General features: G+C 41.3%; 1 protein-coding gene across 2 annotated transcripts in view; it reads right to left on the bottom strand.

The window, feature by feature from the left end:
* The window catches only part of MCF2L (MCF.2 cell line derived transforming sequence like), a 244967-nt gene that overhangs the window by 39008 nt on the left and 189137 nt on the right, over positions 1-16822 (bottom strand). For both annotated transcript variants that reach the window (XM_029910503.1, XM_029910505.1), the window contains exons 5-7: positions 6359-6478; positions 4971-5087; positions 1546-1695 (exon numbers count right to left, since the gene is read on the bottom strand). In XM_029910503.1, coding sequence (XP_029766363.1) covers positions 1546-1695; positions 4971-5087; positions 6359-6478 — 387 coding nt within the window. The remainder of the gene's footprint in view (positions 1-1545; positions 1696-4970; positions 5088-6358; positions 6479-16822) is intronic.

The raw sequence follows: 16822 nt of genomic DNA, 5'->3' as shown, positions 1-16822 counted from the left end.
ATTGCAAAGTACCATAGATAAAGTGTTCTTTATAGGAAGAATAGCAAGAACAATTTAATAAAGTAATTTGGCTAAGCAGCAGTTCTGCAGAAAAGGGCCTGGGGATTACAGTGGACGAGAAGCTGGATATGAGTCAGCAGTGTGCACTTGTTGCCGAGAAGGCTAACGGCATATTGGGCTGCATTAATAGGAGCATTGCCAGCAGATCGAGGGAAGTGATTATTCCCCTCTATTCGGCATTGGTGAGGCCACATCTGGAGTACGGCGTCCAGTTTTGGGCCCCCCCACTACAGAAAGGATGTGGACAAATTGGAGAGAGTCTAGCAGAGGGCAAAGAAAATGATTAGGGGGCTGGGGTACATGACTTACGAGGAGAGACTGAGGGAACTGGGCTTATTTAGTCTGCAGAAGAGAAGAGTGAGGGGGGATTTGATAGCAGCCTTCAACTATCTGAAGGGGGGTTCCAAAGAGGATGGAGCTGGGCTATTTTCAGTGGTGGCAGATGACAGAACAAGGAGCAGTGGGGGAGGTCTAGGTTGGATATTAGGAAAAACTATTTCACTAGGAGGGTGGTGAAGCACTGGAATGAGGTGGTGGAATCTCCATCCTTAGAGGTTTTTAAGGCCTGTCTTGACAAAGTCCTGGCTGGGATGATTTAGTTGGGGTTGGTCCTGCTTTGAGCAGGGGGTTGGACTAGATGACCTCCTGAGGTCTCTTCCAACCCTGATATTCTATGATTCTATGATTAAAAGTAATGAATTAAAGGTACTGAAAGTTGAACCTCAACATTTTCCAAGCTTGTTCCATCCTCTCAAACCTGTGTTGGAAGTTTCATGGTAACAGACACTTTCTCAAGATTTCCAGTGCTTCCGGTTGTGCCACAATTACCTGGAGATTTTTTGCTGCTGTATTCTGAAACTGCTGGCAAACTAGTTTTGGTTCAAGTTATTAATGTTTAAAAAAAAGGTTATCTGAACTGGTTTGTCCATTCCTAATCAGAATTTCATATACACCTCTACCCCGATATAACGCGGTAAAGCAGTGCTCTGAGGGGGTGGGGGGGAGCTGTGCACTCCGGCAGATCAAAGCAAATTCGATATAACACGGTTTCACCTATAACGCGGAAAGTTTTTTTGGCTCCAGAGGACAGCGTTTTATCGGGGTAGAGGTGTGTGTGTGTGTGTGTATGTATGTGTGTGTATCTATCTATATATACGCACACATTACTACAAATAAAAAAAAATGAAAATCTAAACATTCCCATTACTACATCTTTGGTTGTACAGCAATTTCCATTACAGAAACATAACATCATAATGTGTATGTGCTATATCTTCTTAGCTTCCAGGATTATTTTTGCAAGGAATAAAGATCCTTATTAAACTTCAAATATAGCCAGGCAGCTTTAAGAAGATTTCAAAGGTCTCACATTCTTAATATTATCTAAATATTTTCAAAAACTCTATTTTTCTATTGTATTTTTATTGCTAGTTATAATTAAAATGTGCTAACTAAAAGCAGGGTACTTTCATACGATATACCTACCTTCATTTTGTCCTTCTTTTCACTATGTGCTGCAAGAAGGGAGCTGGTTGATTGCACATCATTTGGTAGTTCTGTTTCAGCCAATTCGGTCCCAAAGGACTGAAGCATTTGAGCTGTTTGCTTAACCATTAGGGCGAAACTTTCTATGGCCTTTTGGAATATATAAAACCATTAAAGACATTTCATGCTCTGAACACACACACACACACACACACACACACACCCTCCCCTCCCGCGGGTTTTCCCCACAGCCCCTCTTCCCCCCCCCCGAATTTCCCCAACCCCCCCCCCCCCCAGTTTTGTGAATTAGTTACATGCAGTGTTGCCAATTTAGTGATTGTTTGGAAATTTGAATTGAAATTGAAATATTAATACATACTTTAAATGCATATAAAGTGTATGATAAAATACATGTATGTGAAAAAGTATAATAGATTTGAAAAAGTATGAACAGATGAGCTTCCTTATACAGCTTTTGTTTTTATGATGATGTCAGTGCATTCATTTCGGTGATGTTGGCCAAATTATGATTTGTAAGCAAAGTCTAAAATGAGCTCTCCCTGACAGCTAGTGATGAGCTGGGGGGAAAGGCTTCAGGACCAGATTGTATTTACAGTCACACCTAATCTACCTAGGTATCCAGCAAACAGAGCTGTGTTGCCCAAGTGATAGATTTTGGCTGGGGTTGGGTTACAAATCACTTGAATGCTTGTGTCTGTGTGTCTGAATGAAATGTTGTTATTCTTATTGTATGGGTAAAGAGCAGGAAAACTGTACTTAGCCTGTGCTGATTGAGGGCATCAAGAGAGAGGGTGGGGACAGGTGTTTTGCTTGATGGTCTGCCTGAATCACAAGTACTATTTGACCTGCCCCTTTCCACTGTTTAAAGACAGAGCTGATTAGGCTTCATAGATAGTCTTTTGTTTTGTTAAGTGACCACTACAGCTGAAATCACTGATAATCAGGTCTAAGTGGAAGAGGGGGCCCCCGTATGCACTAGCAGCAAGGTTCCCCCACTGAGAGCTCAGCTGAAATCACTGAGAGCTGGGTGGAACCTCAAGGGACATGCGAACAAACATGGGTGAGGCATCATATTTTCTATTTAAGCAAGAGATACCACACACTACAAACGGGAGGCCAATGTTAAGTGCATTGTCACTTGTTCATCCTGAAGTTGAACACTGGTTCCGAACAAGACCAGCAAATGCTCACTATCTTTCTGCAAGAAACTCAGCTGACTGGCTAGAAGCATATGGTGCAACAGTGAAAGACTCAACAGTTGAAAAAGTGAAGACCTCTCTCACCACATTCAAAACATTTGCATACATGGCTGATGAATGCACCGATGCAAATTGGCAAGTATTAAGTCATTGTGTACGTTATCTTGATGTCAGTGGTAGGCCAATAGATGCATTTCTAGATGTTCAAGTTATAGAAGACACATAGGCTGCATCTGTGACAACCCACATCTTAAAAGAGTTAAATGCTTGTCAATTGGACCCCAAACAGATGGCTGCTTGTGCATTTGATGGAGTTGCAAACTTCTCTGGAAGACATGGTGGAGTACAAGCTTTGCTCAGAGAAAAGTGTAACCCTAATCTCTCCTACACACACTGCAGAGGCCATCTACTCCAACTAGCACTAGTACAAGCTGCAGACTCTTCAAAAGACATTTAAAAAGCTGTAAATTTAATGTCTTCATTATATTCTTTTTTCAGCAAGAGTCCAAAAAGACTGAGTAGCTTGGAAAATATAGAAGATACACTGGGACTGAAGTTCAAATTAGTCCAACCTGGGAAAACCCTCTGGCTTTCTCATGAGCGATCCTTGGCTGTTGTCTTAAAATTACTCCAGCCATTATTACTGACTTTGGAAAGTATCTACCAAGATGGGATGGATCCAAGTAGTGAGGCTGGTGGATTACTTTTGCTACTATGTTCAGAGAAGACTATTGCCATTCTCTCTCTTGTAAGTCTATTGTTGAAACCACTTGGGTCATGAAACAATACCATCCAGGCATCTGCTACAACAGTAATAGATCTTTCTCCAGCAATAGAAGCTACATTTGGATCAATCAGAGAGCTATCCATTGAAAAAGTACTGGAAGAAGCAAAGACTTCAGTCCAGAAGTTGACTAATGAAGGCATTTATATTGAATCCTTAACTGAAGAGGACAAGAAGTGTTTAAGACAACTGAAAAAGTACACAGACTTGATTCTTAAAAATCTACAACAGTGACTTCTAGATTCTACTCAACCTCTACGTAGCTTTTACAGATCCCTGTCCTATAAAACACTGACAGTTGAGTGAAGTGAGGCACTACCAGCAATGGGGATGCCACGTGCTCAGGACAGAATATAGAGAAATTGAACACAGAGTGGAATATCATACGACGAATGAATGAAAATTTTCTTTTTTAATCATCACTAGTGGCTCGACTCGATCTTTATGCTATGTTTCCTGGGATAAAAGAAGTAGGAATTCATCTCTTTCTACTCCCAGTCACAACAGTTACAGTTGAGTGTTCTTTTTCATCATTGAATAGAATTTTGTGTTCTGAAAGAAGTCGCCTTCTGCCTGATCATGTGAATGAACTAATGAGCATACCAATTGAAGGAATGGAAGTACTGGACACATGAGAAGCCACCAAAGATGAACGCGTTGTGTTCAAGAAGTTAATTAACAGAGTTGTGCAAAATTATAACAAGAAACCAAGAAGGATGTAGATGTCATACTTCATAGAATGCTTGAGTAGTCAACTTTAATTTGTGTGATGATTTCAAAACATGAGTTAAATCTAATAAAATAGTCATGAAACAGTTTTCAGTTTTTACTATGGTGCCATATAGCCCACCTTCACCCTCACGGTCTCACCCCCCATCGGCCCTGACACCTCCCCTCCCCCGTAAATTCGAAACCCCCCCCCCTCCCCAATTTCAATTCCTGGGGAAAACACTGCCCCCCAACCATAGTAAAATGCAAACTTTAGACTACAACTAAAAAGGTTGGCTTGAAAAAGTTTGTTTTAAAGAATATTTTGCTAGCAAGAGTTGTAAATAAAACACCTTCACTATTAGCTTCTTAACTGCATATTTTCTCTATGCTTACATCAGATGTATTTGCCACACATTTTTATAACCTGGAGTCATTTTTTAACTTGAGCTTTTCCCCCTCTCTTGTAATAATACCCACCCAGCCCCTGCCTCCCAGCCCCCAAACAACAATATTCCTTTGCTCCAAAACCCTAAGAAAACCACTCCCAAAGTTATTACTTATGTTATTTCTCGAAGATGATTAAGTTCCACTGAGATCATCTCCTCACTCAGTTGATGTCAGCTTGCATTAATTAGAATGTGTTTTATAAATGACAGTATAACACAGAAGGGCCCATTAAACTGCGAAAAATAAAAACAACTAAGGCTTACAGTGCGGTGAGAGAGCCATCTGTTATGGCAATAATCCAGAGTGCCACCAAGGTCTTCTGTTAGCTGTGTTTTGTCAATATAACCATGCAATTCTGTTACTGAGCCCAGCATTATGATCTGCAACCATAAAGGAGTAGAATTAATATGACCAAATAAATGACAAGACTCATATTAGGAATTTGGGGGCAAATCCTGCAGTCTTTACTCAGGAGATTGAAATCAAGGGAAGAAGCATAGGATGGATTTGTTCCCTTCATATATACAACAGCACACCAACTCAAGAGTAGTTTATGCTGGAAGATGTTACAAATGTAATGACTACAGACATAACCACCAGCATTTTATTCAGGCTGAATAGCATGTGTTAAGTAAGGCATGTGTACTGTACAACATACAATCTTTGCTTTTGGCACACTACATATGGCTATTTTCCGAAAGCTATGGTATTCGGTTAATTCACGTCATACCAAGGACATCATAGGCATGTGGCTTAACTTGAGTGGAAAGGGAGAGAGACAAATTACAGCATGCAACTGGAGTTTTGAATGTTTGCTTTAGTTCCCAATTATAATCCAGTTTTTGACTTTGAGGAAGATGTCCCCCTAGTTAGGGTAAAAAGAGTCATTATCTATACAAAAGAAAGAGGTGTTTAAGAAAGTCATCACAGTCATATGACAAATTGTCCAGTGATACTATATTATGGGCCAGACGTAAAAAATCCAGGCTCCACTTTTCAGGAAAATATTATTGTGAGTGCAAATTTTCACCCACAATTTTCAATGGCTATAAACTGATGTAGCTTAGACAGCTTTGGTATCTACTTTATGATTGCATTCAATCATATGATTGGACATTTAAGTAACATTAATTGTTCCCACAAATGATCATGGGCAAGAAAACAATGGAGGTTGGGTTGAAAAAAATCAGACCCTGTAGCTGTGTATCATTAAAAATTACATTACATATAAGGTGTTTTAGTTGAAAACAGCTGGGAATGAAATCATCTTCCTGCTGCTCAATGATGTAAACATACAAGATCTGCCACTACACAATAGATATACATGAACAAAATCGTCTTTTAAAAGTACATACACTATATTTTACATAACAAAGCTGTACATTTATAAATGTTAATATTAACTCTAGGGTTTAGCTAAGTGCTTGATATTAGATTACTCATTTTATGTTTACTCACATGTTAAAATACTCTTATTTGTCTAAAAAGACTCCCTGGGAACAAAATACCAACATGGAACAGCACAGACAAATTGTTAAAGTAACATGTAAGCATTTCTTTTGCTAATGTGCACATTGCTAATGTGCACATTGTCCAGATTAAGTACCTTAACAGATCACTGCTAGTATAGTTGAGGCAAAGAAATACTTACAGGTACCTTCATTTTAAATTCATCTCTGTTGAATTTGAAAGCGAGGTCTGAGAGAGTTCGGTGGATAAATCCTGTTGGGCGCAGAACAAGGACCAGCTGCAGGTTTCCTGGGAAAGATGCCTGTAAGTATCATTAAACAGGTGTGTTCCATTAATTTCTGTATTACTGGGTTCTATAAATGTATCTTTAGACTATATGCAACCCATGCTAAACCATTCCTGACTATACCATACGTAAATGCTTCACTGAATAAAAACTCAACAAGGCCTGTAATCAGAACATTTTAAAACCCGCTCATCTATGAGAATTAGGATTTTAACTATTTTCCACCTTGGACTGTGAAGTGTTTGGATGATGAATTATACTGTCCAGAGCCATTATTACTGCTATGTAGTTGAAATAAATGTTATAGTTCAAAGACAGTAGATTGGAGGCTTATTAAAAACTTACAGGTGTAGTTCTTTTACAGTTATCTTTTTCCATTGCCATTTGAATGCATTATGATTATCTTTTCTGGTCTGTTTGTATACCTTGCCTATTGCTAGCCATGTGAACTATTATCACCATAATTGACTCTCTCAGGCATTAGCTTAAAGAGACCACCACAGCCAGTCTATCTGAAACAATGCTATCAAGATAATTTTTGTCTCCTGCTGCTTAGACTAAGTCACTCCACACTCAAAACTGTACAGTAGTTTCCCCTCTCCTTCTGCATTAAGTGCAAGTTCTGTACAACTCTACTTTTGCCTACATATTTGCTCTCATCTCCACTTGCCTCCATTTCTCCAATCCGTACACTCCCTTTCCCACCTGTAAATGACACTCTGCATAGCAGGGAGGGCATCAGTCGAGAGGTAGTAGTTGAAGGAATATGTAGATTTTTCTGTGTGAAGTGGTAACATTGGCGAACTGCTACTGTAAACAATGCTGGACAGGTGCCTGCTGTTCCTCTTTATCTGAGCTCATATCATCACTAGCTAGATAACTGCACTCTTTTTATGCCTTTTTCAGAAAGTCCTGGTGACTTGCAGAGACAAGGACATGACATAAGAGACATTCCTAAAACACATTTTAACTTTGCGAACTAGCCAACTTTTGAACGAGCAAAGGCAAAAGGAAAGAAAAAAACCCACGTCACTCCAATCCAGCAGCATATTTGTTATGAAGCCCACTGTGTAGTAAGCAGACATAACAAACCACACAGTGCTTTCTTAATAGTGCTCCATGCCAACTTATTAAGAAGATAAACCATGGATTAATTTAATGTGTGGTTACTATGGGTTAATGTTCATTTATTGTACAAGTGTCAAATTCTTCACAATGTAAGTGAGAGGGGAGAAAAAATATAGAACAACTTTACTTAAAAAGTTAACATTTTATACTCAGAGGACACAGCTATGGATTTCCAGGTCAGGAAATGAGAAAATTGGTAGAAAGATTCCTACAATATGCAGGAAAAAAATTACTGTAAATTCTTTTTCATACGACACTAACAAATCCTTGGCCACCCAGGCTATTATTATTCATGCTGTGATAGTACCCGCAACATGATATGTCTTCTCCACACACACATTAAGACAGAGTCTCTGTCCCAAACAGCTCACAACTTAGGACTTCACGGTTATCACTATGGTGCCTGCTGTGGCCATTTGGAACATCACACCAGCACCATGGACAGACCTTGGAGCACCGGACTCTAAAAGCACACCCCTCTACCGACTGAATCACCATTAGCTATTAGCAGTAAAGGAACTGACACAGTGGAACAGTTTGAATGCCATTCAGTAGATGGCAATGGTACACAGACATATCAATCAATTCACTGCAATACCAGTAAACAGCAGCATCACGTATTAACATCCTTACGGGCAGTATTGATCCATGAAGTGAGTCATTCCAGGAATAATGTTACCCTCCCATAGATAGGTTGGATATTTGTAGGATAGCCATGCGTGTGAAAGAAAGATCTCGTATCTTCCTCTGCTGTCCATCACTAAGTGTCAGAAGAAGGTTCCTGAAACTTCATCAGTTCAACATTTCCATCAGTTCTGTCATTTAGGAAGATAAATTTTCCTGGAACCACGTCTCTTTCTGGCAACTGATGCAGTGAAATTACTGCAGCCAAGATGTGCTGTCAATATCAGAGCACTAATGGAAGGTAAACATTGCCAAAAAAGTCAGCATTCACAATATATAAACGTTTGACCTCAGAGGATCTAAATATTCACATCCATGTGCAACTGACGTAATACTTCCTCCACATAAAGTCTATTCCATGACCAGAACCCCTTTGGTGTGCAGGTGACTGAAACCATCTCGTACGTGTATACACTATTTACAATGGTGTGAAAAAATATTTGTGTAATAGTAATAATAATTTATATAGTGCCTCTCCTACAATGCTTCCCAAACTATATACTACATCTACCACCACTGAAATGTAGCCACCTGTGGAGTGGAAGACAGCAGCTAGCTATTCTTATTATTTAAATTATGGTAGAGCTCAAAGGCCCCAATCAGAATTGGTGGCCCATTATGTGGGGTGCTGAACAAATACATAGGAAGACACAGTTCCTGCCCTGAAAACGTACAATCTAATATGAAATAAGATGAAACAAAGAAGTCTTATAAACCACAGGAAGGAAGGAAGACAAGGGCAATGAACGTAAGATTATGTGGCTACACAGAGTTCAAACTGAGCAACAGCTAAGCTATCTTCTACCCATAGTTATAAATAAAAATAAAATTAGCTATCACCTGCTGAACAACCTAGTCATCACTGATATGTTGTGGATATTACAACAGAAGTGGGTCTGATGGAGGGATTTAAATGAAGAGAGCGTAGTGACCTTACAGATTTGCTCAGGGCATAAAACTTTGCACAAAGATGATAGGAGAGGACATTTTGGCATGTGACAACTCTGTCAAAAAAAAGTGCCATGGAATATTTAGCGCCTGCACAAAATGGACAGGAACTCTGTTTTCAAGGTCTCATTTGAAGCACAATAAAATGCATAGTACTCAGTTTATCTGTCTTGTATGTCTGAAAATGGACTCGACCTGCTAAGAATTTAACTAGCAATTCCAGGGAGCGTAGGTTTCCCAAACCTAGGGCCTGACCCCATCCCATTGTGCTTCCACTCAGGTCAATGGCAAAGCTCCCTTTGAGTTCAGTGGGAGCAGAATCAGACCCAAAGTCAACTGGAGTTTTACTACTGACTTCAGTGGAAGCAGTATTGGCTCCTGATGCCTAACCACTAAGCAAACCTCAGCAGCAGTAAAACAAGTTAATACACTGAATGTTCAAGAATTTACTGTATGTACTTCTCAACATCACAGAAGGCAATACGGTATTCCGACTGTATGATATCCATTTTTATGGCGCTCAAGCAGAATGCTACAAACCATGAAATGAGGTTGCACTGAATAGTATTTCAAACAGTTGAATTAGGTACTTAATGTTCTGTAACTAATGTACATTGTTACTAATAGTCTCTTTACTTAACCCACACTACAGTGGCCTTCTCATAGAAACAGGGTTTTTTTATTACATGGTTTTATTGATCCAAGTGATGTTTCTTGAAAGAAGTATAGTAACTCCTCACTTAAAGTCGTCCCGGTTAACGTCGTTTCGTTGCTGATCAATTAGAGAAAACATGCTCGTTTAAAGTTGCGCAATGCTCCTTTATAACATTGTTTGGCAGCCGCCTGCTTTGTCCACTGCTTGCAGAAAGAGCAGCCCATTGGAGCTAGCTGGTGGGGGCTTGGAACCAGGGTGGACCAGCAGCCCCCCTATCAGCTCCCCTAAGATCCCTGTGCAGCAGCCTCCCAGCAGGCTATCAATTAACGGGCAGTTCAGCTGTCCCTCCCCCCACTGCCATGTGCTGCTCCTGCCCTCGGCCTTGAAACTGCTCCCGGGAGCCTCCTGCTTGCTGTACAAGGGGGGAGGGAAGAGGAGGGCTAATGTCAGGGTGTCCCCCTCCCCCTGCTCCTGCCCCCCGCTTACCCCGTCTCCATAGAGCAGGGGGGAGACATGACAGGGCTCAGGACAGAGGGAGCTTGCTGGCAGCACGGGCTGTCTCAACTTGCTGATCTACTTAAAAAGGCAGTGTATTTAGAGCGGAGTCAGCGTACTTAAAGGGGCAATGCTCATCTCTCTCTCACACACAGGTGAGAGTCTGTCTGCCATGCTGTCTCCCCTCCCTCCATTTGTGCTGCTTTGTAGAGTGTGAGGCTACATTAACAACGTGTTAACCCTTGAGGGCTCAGCTGTTCTAGTTCATCATTTAGCAGTAAGGCATTCCCTGGGAAATATCCCACCCTCTGACTTCACCGCTTCAACCAAGCTTCACAATCATCATTGCTGTGTACAGTATTAAATTGTTTGTTTAAAACTTATACTGTATGTATATAATATAGTCTTTTGTCTGGTGAAAAAAATGTCCCTGGAACCTAACCCCCCCTATTTATATTCATTCTTATGGGGAAATTGGATTCGCTTAACATCGTTTGGCTTAAAGTCGCATTTTTCAGAAACATAACTACAACGTTAAGCGAGGAGTTACTGTACAGTTTCAGTGTACATGGGAATCTGCCATTTCTTGCAAGGTATTCTCACACCTATTACCCACAGCTATCAATAAGGAAAAAGAAAAAGAAACCCTAAATAACCAGGAATAATTTCCACAAATAGTATCTTCCAAGTCTAAAATCTTTAATTAACCTATTTAACATTTCCCCCTAAAACGTTATTTCAGGAAGTATACTCTGCACCCCTTTTAGAGAGGGACAATTCAGTTTAGGATCAAAATTCAGGGTTTGTAATTTCTGAAGTGCATTACAGAACCAAATAATTGATTTTATTTCATTAAATTAAAAATAATTCAGAGTGAGAACAGTTTTTGTTTTTAAAATTTAAAAACATTCCCTGCACTGTTGTGAACCATTATGCTGGCATTAGAGAACCGAAAGTTGAAAGTACCTACAAACATAAGTGGTAATGACCAGCCTAATTTTATTGTCCAAGCAGAGTGAAATTCCCAAAGTAAACAAATAGCATAACACGATGAAAAGAAAGATACCTATTTTAAAATTATTTCTCTTTAATAATCTGTTCTGTATAAAGTTAACTTTATAAAATATCTATGAGGAAGAGGTCTGTGTGTAGCTTGAAAGCTTGTCTCTCTCGCCAACAGAAGCTGGTCCAATAAAAGATATTACCTTACTCTATGACTAAATCGTGACAGAATCTCTTTAATCTCTCACATTTAACATTCACCATCTTCACACAGTGGCTCCTCACTTCTGACTAGGATGGCAATGCTGTGTAAGACTCCTCCAAAATCCATGTTTGTGCTCTACATTGTGTAGGCTAACAAAGATGTTTCTGAGTGGCTCTTATCTTTGGGTATGTCTGCCTACACAGCAGCTAGAACCATGCCTCCCAGCCGAGGTGAACACACTTGTGCTAGCAGAGCTTGAGCTAGCATGCTAAAAATAGCAGTGTAGATTGTGGCTTGTGCTTTCAAGCTTAGGGGGTCAGATGGGCTCCAGCCCAAGCTGCAGTGTTCATACTGCTATTTTTAGCATGCTAGATCGAGCCTCGCTAGCGTGGGTCTGTCTAACAGAGCAGGAAGGCTCGCTCCCAGCTGCAATGTTGATGTACCCCTAGAGGCTACAATAAAGCAGTTTATACTGGCCTAGGAGAATCCTGAATCCATTCCATGATTTACATTCTCTCCTATTACCACAGTAAACAGCTGCTACACCACTGGACCAGCCCACTCCCTGTAGTATTTATATGCACAGTGAAGCCAAAAACAAGGTTTTGAAGGGAAATCATACTGAAAAGGATGCCAACTTTCTTGATAAGTAAAAGATGAAGGGAATCTCCTCCTGTATGTCTGAGTCAGTGTTGCTAGATCCTGCCACAGTTATGAAGCTGTTAAAAAAGTGGCAATTTGTAACACTGAATCAATACAAACAAGTTAGATACACTCGCAGAATGTACCTAAACACACACATGTGCAAATTAAAGCTCAATTATACAGAGGTCTCATGAGGCCCACACGCCACCTTTGGATAACCTCGATGGTCATCAGTTTTTCAGATAATGCAAAATCCTTAAAAAAAAAAAAATCATACTTTTGACTGAAATGTTCATCATCTATGATGGTCAGAAATAACCCCTAAGATGACTAGAACTGAAAGAGCAGAGAAAAAATACTCTTTACGGTTGTTTGACAGCACTTTGTACAGAGCCAGATTAACTGTTACCCTTGTATAGTTAGGTGGGTCCCAATCTTGCAAGCAGATTCCATGCAGGTGGCTGTGGTGGGCTCTTATGGAGCCCACTGGCTTCAATGGTGGGGTCATCCACATGAAGCCTTAGTTAGTTTCAGCTTGTGTTTGTATGAGCTTTTCATATAGCAGGGGAGAGAGAAAAAAAAATATTGCAAAACCACACAAACTGGCCGAGGGATTCAGTGGTCAGCACAGCCCCTGACACTACTCTTAGTCCCACTGGATAATCTATTCCATTTGTTCATTTAAACACACACCCCTCCATCTCTCTACCTTATTGTGCATCTATAGATTCCTGGCTTTGACACCATCCATGTCCAGTTCAATGGAGAACAGAATGGCCTTTCAGATTTGGGGAAATTTCTTTACATACAGTACACCCACTAAATCAGAGCTTTCCAGTAAATGAAGATCAGTTACGGCCCCAGGAACTGTACCGTGCTTTCCATTGTCCTCTGGGTGTCCCAAACCTGGAGCACTGAAGAGCTGCCAGCTGGCTGAATGAAAGAGGAGCAGCCCACTTACTGGCTTCCCCAAGGCTTCTGTTAAGTGCTAGGAAGTAGGCTGCTCCTCTCCAGCTGGCCAGACTTGAGGAAGCCGCCTTTGAGCTGCTCCCTTCCTCTTAAGTGACGGGAAGCTTCCCACTATGCTGCAATTTGTGGAAAGCGAAAGTACCTACAAACAAAAATCAAATCCAGCTATGTTTAAAGCAGAATTTAAAGTGAATAAATGTATATATAATCTTAATGATAGCTTGGAAGGTTATTGAAATGCAAGCTTCCTATGGCACCAAAACTCACCCTAGGATTAAGAAGCTCTGGTGGAGGGTTGATAAAGAAGCATTCTATGCTTCATTACTATGCTGGATACTAAGATGATGAGCAACTGTAGAATGGGTATAGTAAACACATCACCTGGGAAGAGCAGAATTTCTACTTTCTATAGCTGACAAGTTCACAGTTCATCAATCCATCTTTTCCCCAAGGAACTACAGTACAACTCGATCTGCTGCCACTGCTTTTCTTTGTTCTACTCTGACTGACAATTGGCTAATCCAAAAGACAGTTTTTAAGACTTCCCACTTTTCAGCTGAATAAATAACTGCATTCAGAGATGACATCTGACAAGTATGTGAACCATCAAAATGAGAGAGGGCTAGAAACTGACTAGTATCACGCATTTCACATGACAAGGTCAGATCCATATTTTAGATATTTAAAATATTTGGACTAAAATGAGTAGTCATGAAATCTCATTTGATGTACAGTACCTCAATATATCTACATTTCCCTGTAATAACCCAAAATGTTATGCAATTTCATTCCTTCTACATTCACCTGTATACAGCAAGTCAGAAGACATTGTATGCCAGAATTCCTGTATATAAAGCAGCAAGCAGGTACTTCTGTTGAAACTCCATTAACAGTGTAAATTGCCAGAATCACCCAACATGGTTTAATGGTAGATTCCTGCACAAGATGAGCTCTTTTATATGGGTTTTGTGTCGGGAAGTGTGAGTTAGATGAGCTTAGAGGAATCTCTTTAATTTGAAATTCTAGTCAGTTTAAAAAACATAAGTAAAAGTAGTTCTAGACACCAGGTCTGTCCTCAAGTTTCCCTGATAATGCTGGTAGCTTTACAACCCCTCTCAAAAATGGGGTATTTCTCTCTCCTCTTGGTGTGTGTTAAAAACCCATGTAATAAAAGAGAAAACTGACTGACTATATCAGGGAAATAGTGAAAATGTCTATACACAAAATGCTGTTAAATTCACAATGTAAACAAACAAAAAGAAATAGTTAAATTGAGAGAAGTGTAATTAACAAATTTTTTTTATCTTATGTTTAAAAAAAACCCCTAACTTTTCCACCATCAGAAATATCTCAAGAGATACAAAACAATATACAGACAGAAAATGAACATAATCGTATTCTTTGTTGCTGACACAATCACTGCCACTCCTAAGATATCATAATGCCTATAAAATATCAGCTGCTGAATGGAGAGCAGCTGGTTTAAACTCAATCCATGCAAGCCCAAAGTGATGGTGGTTGGTTGGGGGACATAATGTGAAGAACTAGCTGGAACATTCTCCCCCAACTCCCAGTCCCATGAAGTCATACAGCCCCCACTCATCAAAATGGTTCAACAGGACAAGTCCTGTTTGACTCATCACTAAGCTTGTATGACTATGTAACATCAGTTACTAAAAACCATCATCATCTTTTATCCCCAGCTCACTAGGAAATTTCACTCCCTCTGGACCAGGTCTTGGCCACAGAGATCAATATCTAGATTACTATAATTCATTGTATCTGAAGCTGACTGTAAAAACAATGCAAAGGCTCTAGATAGTACATGTGACTGCCAGGTTCGTCAATGTTTTTTTAGGTTGTGGTCAGCACATCAGATCCATGCTCTAGTCCAGGGATTGGGAACGTTTGGCATGCGGCTCGCCAGGGTAAGCCCCCTGGCGGGCCGGGCTGGTTTGTTAACCTGCCGCGTCCACAGTTTCGGACGATCGCGGTTCCCACTGGCCGCGATTCGCTGTCCCAGGCCAATGGGGGCTACAGGAAGTGGCGCAGGCTGAGGGATGTGCTGGCCACTGCTTCCCGCCGCCCCCATTGGCCTGGAGACGCGAACCGCATCCAGTGGGAGCCACAATTAGCCGAACCTGCGGACGCGGCAGGTAAACAAACCAGCCTGGCCCGCCAGGGTGCTTACCCTGGCGAGCCGCGTGCCAAAGGTTGCCGATCCCTGCTCTAGTCCCTCCACTGGTCACCAGTCCACTTCTGCTGCCGGTTTAAGGCCTGGGTCCTAATCTTCAAAGCAATTAATGGATCAAGCCCCAGTTACATGAGAGACTGAGCTATGAACCACTAAGAGAGCTGCACTCCTACAGGACAATGCAGATCACAAAGCCCAATACGAAGCGTATAAGAAGTGAATACAAAGCATTCTTAGTCAAGGGGAACCAGACATGGAACAAACTTCCAGAGCAGATTAAATGAATCCAGAGTCTGGTCACCTTTAGGAAATGCTGCAAAGCGTTACTATTTGATAACGCTTTTCTATCATAAACAGAGGGTACACACATCCTCAGTCACGCCCTCCAAACCATCAAACAACAAACATTAAAAAAAACCTACCCCCAAGTTATATTCTTATAAACTGAAGGAGAGCCAGAGACACGGAGAAGTCCATCAGGGACTTCACCACGGCTAACAGACTTTTGGAGGAAGACACCTCAGATATGCGGCTTATGGATGGCTGCATAAAACCCTAAAATACGATAGGAAAAGAGAGATCCACTTTTCAACTCTGGTGTCATGGCCTCTCTTTTCTGAGATTCATTGATAATCTCTTCTCCCAGCACGGACTATCCAGGGGTGTTACATAAAACTCCACAGGTGAAATATTTTGCTCCTAATTGAATCCTCAGTCAGAAGTCTTGCCTTGTTTGCACAATCCTATCCAACTGCTCAGGTTGTGAGAGCAGGATAGTTAAACAGGGCTGTGATGGGGGTGTTCACTCCACACTACCCTGAAGGGGTTAAGGTGGCTCAGAAGGAGCTAATTAACCCAGTAGGCTTCACCTGGGGAGAGATTTAGGCTTGATTGACAAGCCCTAACTGGAGATGGAGCCCATTGGGACAGAAGTACGAGAAGGCTTGTGTAAAGCCAGGAAGTGAGAGCAGAAGGGGGCTGTAGTGGGGAGGTCTGCAGTCACTCTCTGGGCCTAGTGAGGAGAAAAGGAGGAAACCCAGAGGTGGAGCAGAAGCCCCGGCATCCTGACCTTGAGGGAAGGGTTTACCTGGAGTGGTGGTGTAGAAGAAAGCTTGTGGAGGGCGGAGTAGGAAGAGGCTCCAAGGAAACAGGAGCAAAGGTTGAGATGGTGCAGACCTTGGTTGCTGATAGTAGGGTCCCTGGGTTGGAACCTAGATTACCAGGTGAGCCCAGGTTCTCCTACCAGCCACTAGGAAAGTGGCACAGTCGTGACATGGCACCCAGACAGCTAGTCCAGGAAGACTTTGTTACCTCAGAAGGAAGAACTGTATAGTGACCTGGCCAGAGGGCCAAGCCATGAAGAGGAAGCACTGACTCCTAGAGAGCAAGAGGGGGCTGAGGTACAATCTGAGAGAATACTGGGCAGAGCTAATT

This window comes from Terrapene carolina, unplaced genomic scaffold (genome assembly GCF_002925995.2).
Source record: "Terrapene carolina triunguis isolate 2854851 unplaced genomic scaffold, T_m_triunguis-2.0 Scaffold21, whole genome shotgun sequence".
Taxonomy (NCBI): domain Eukaryota; kingdom Metazoa; phylum Chordata; order Testudines; family Emydidae; genus Terrapene; species Terrapene triunguis.
This window is presented reverse-complemented; position numbering and strand designations above follow the sequence as displayed.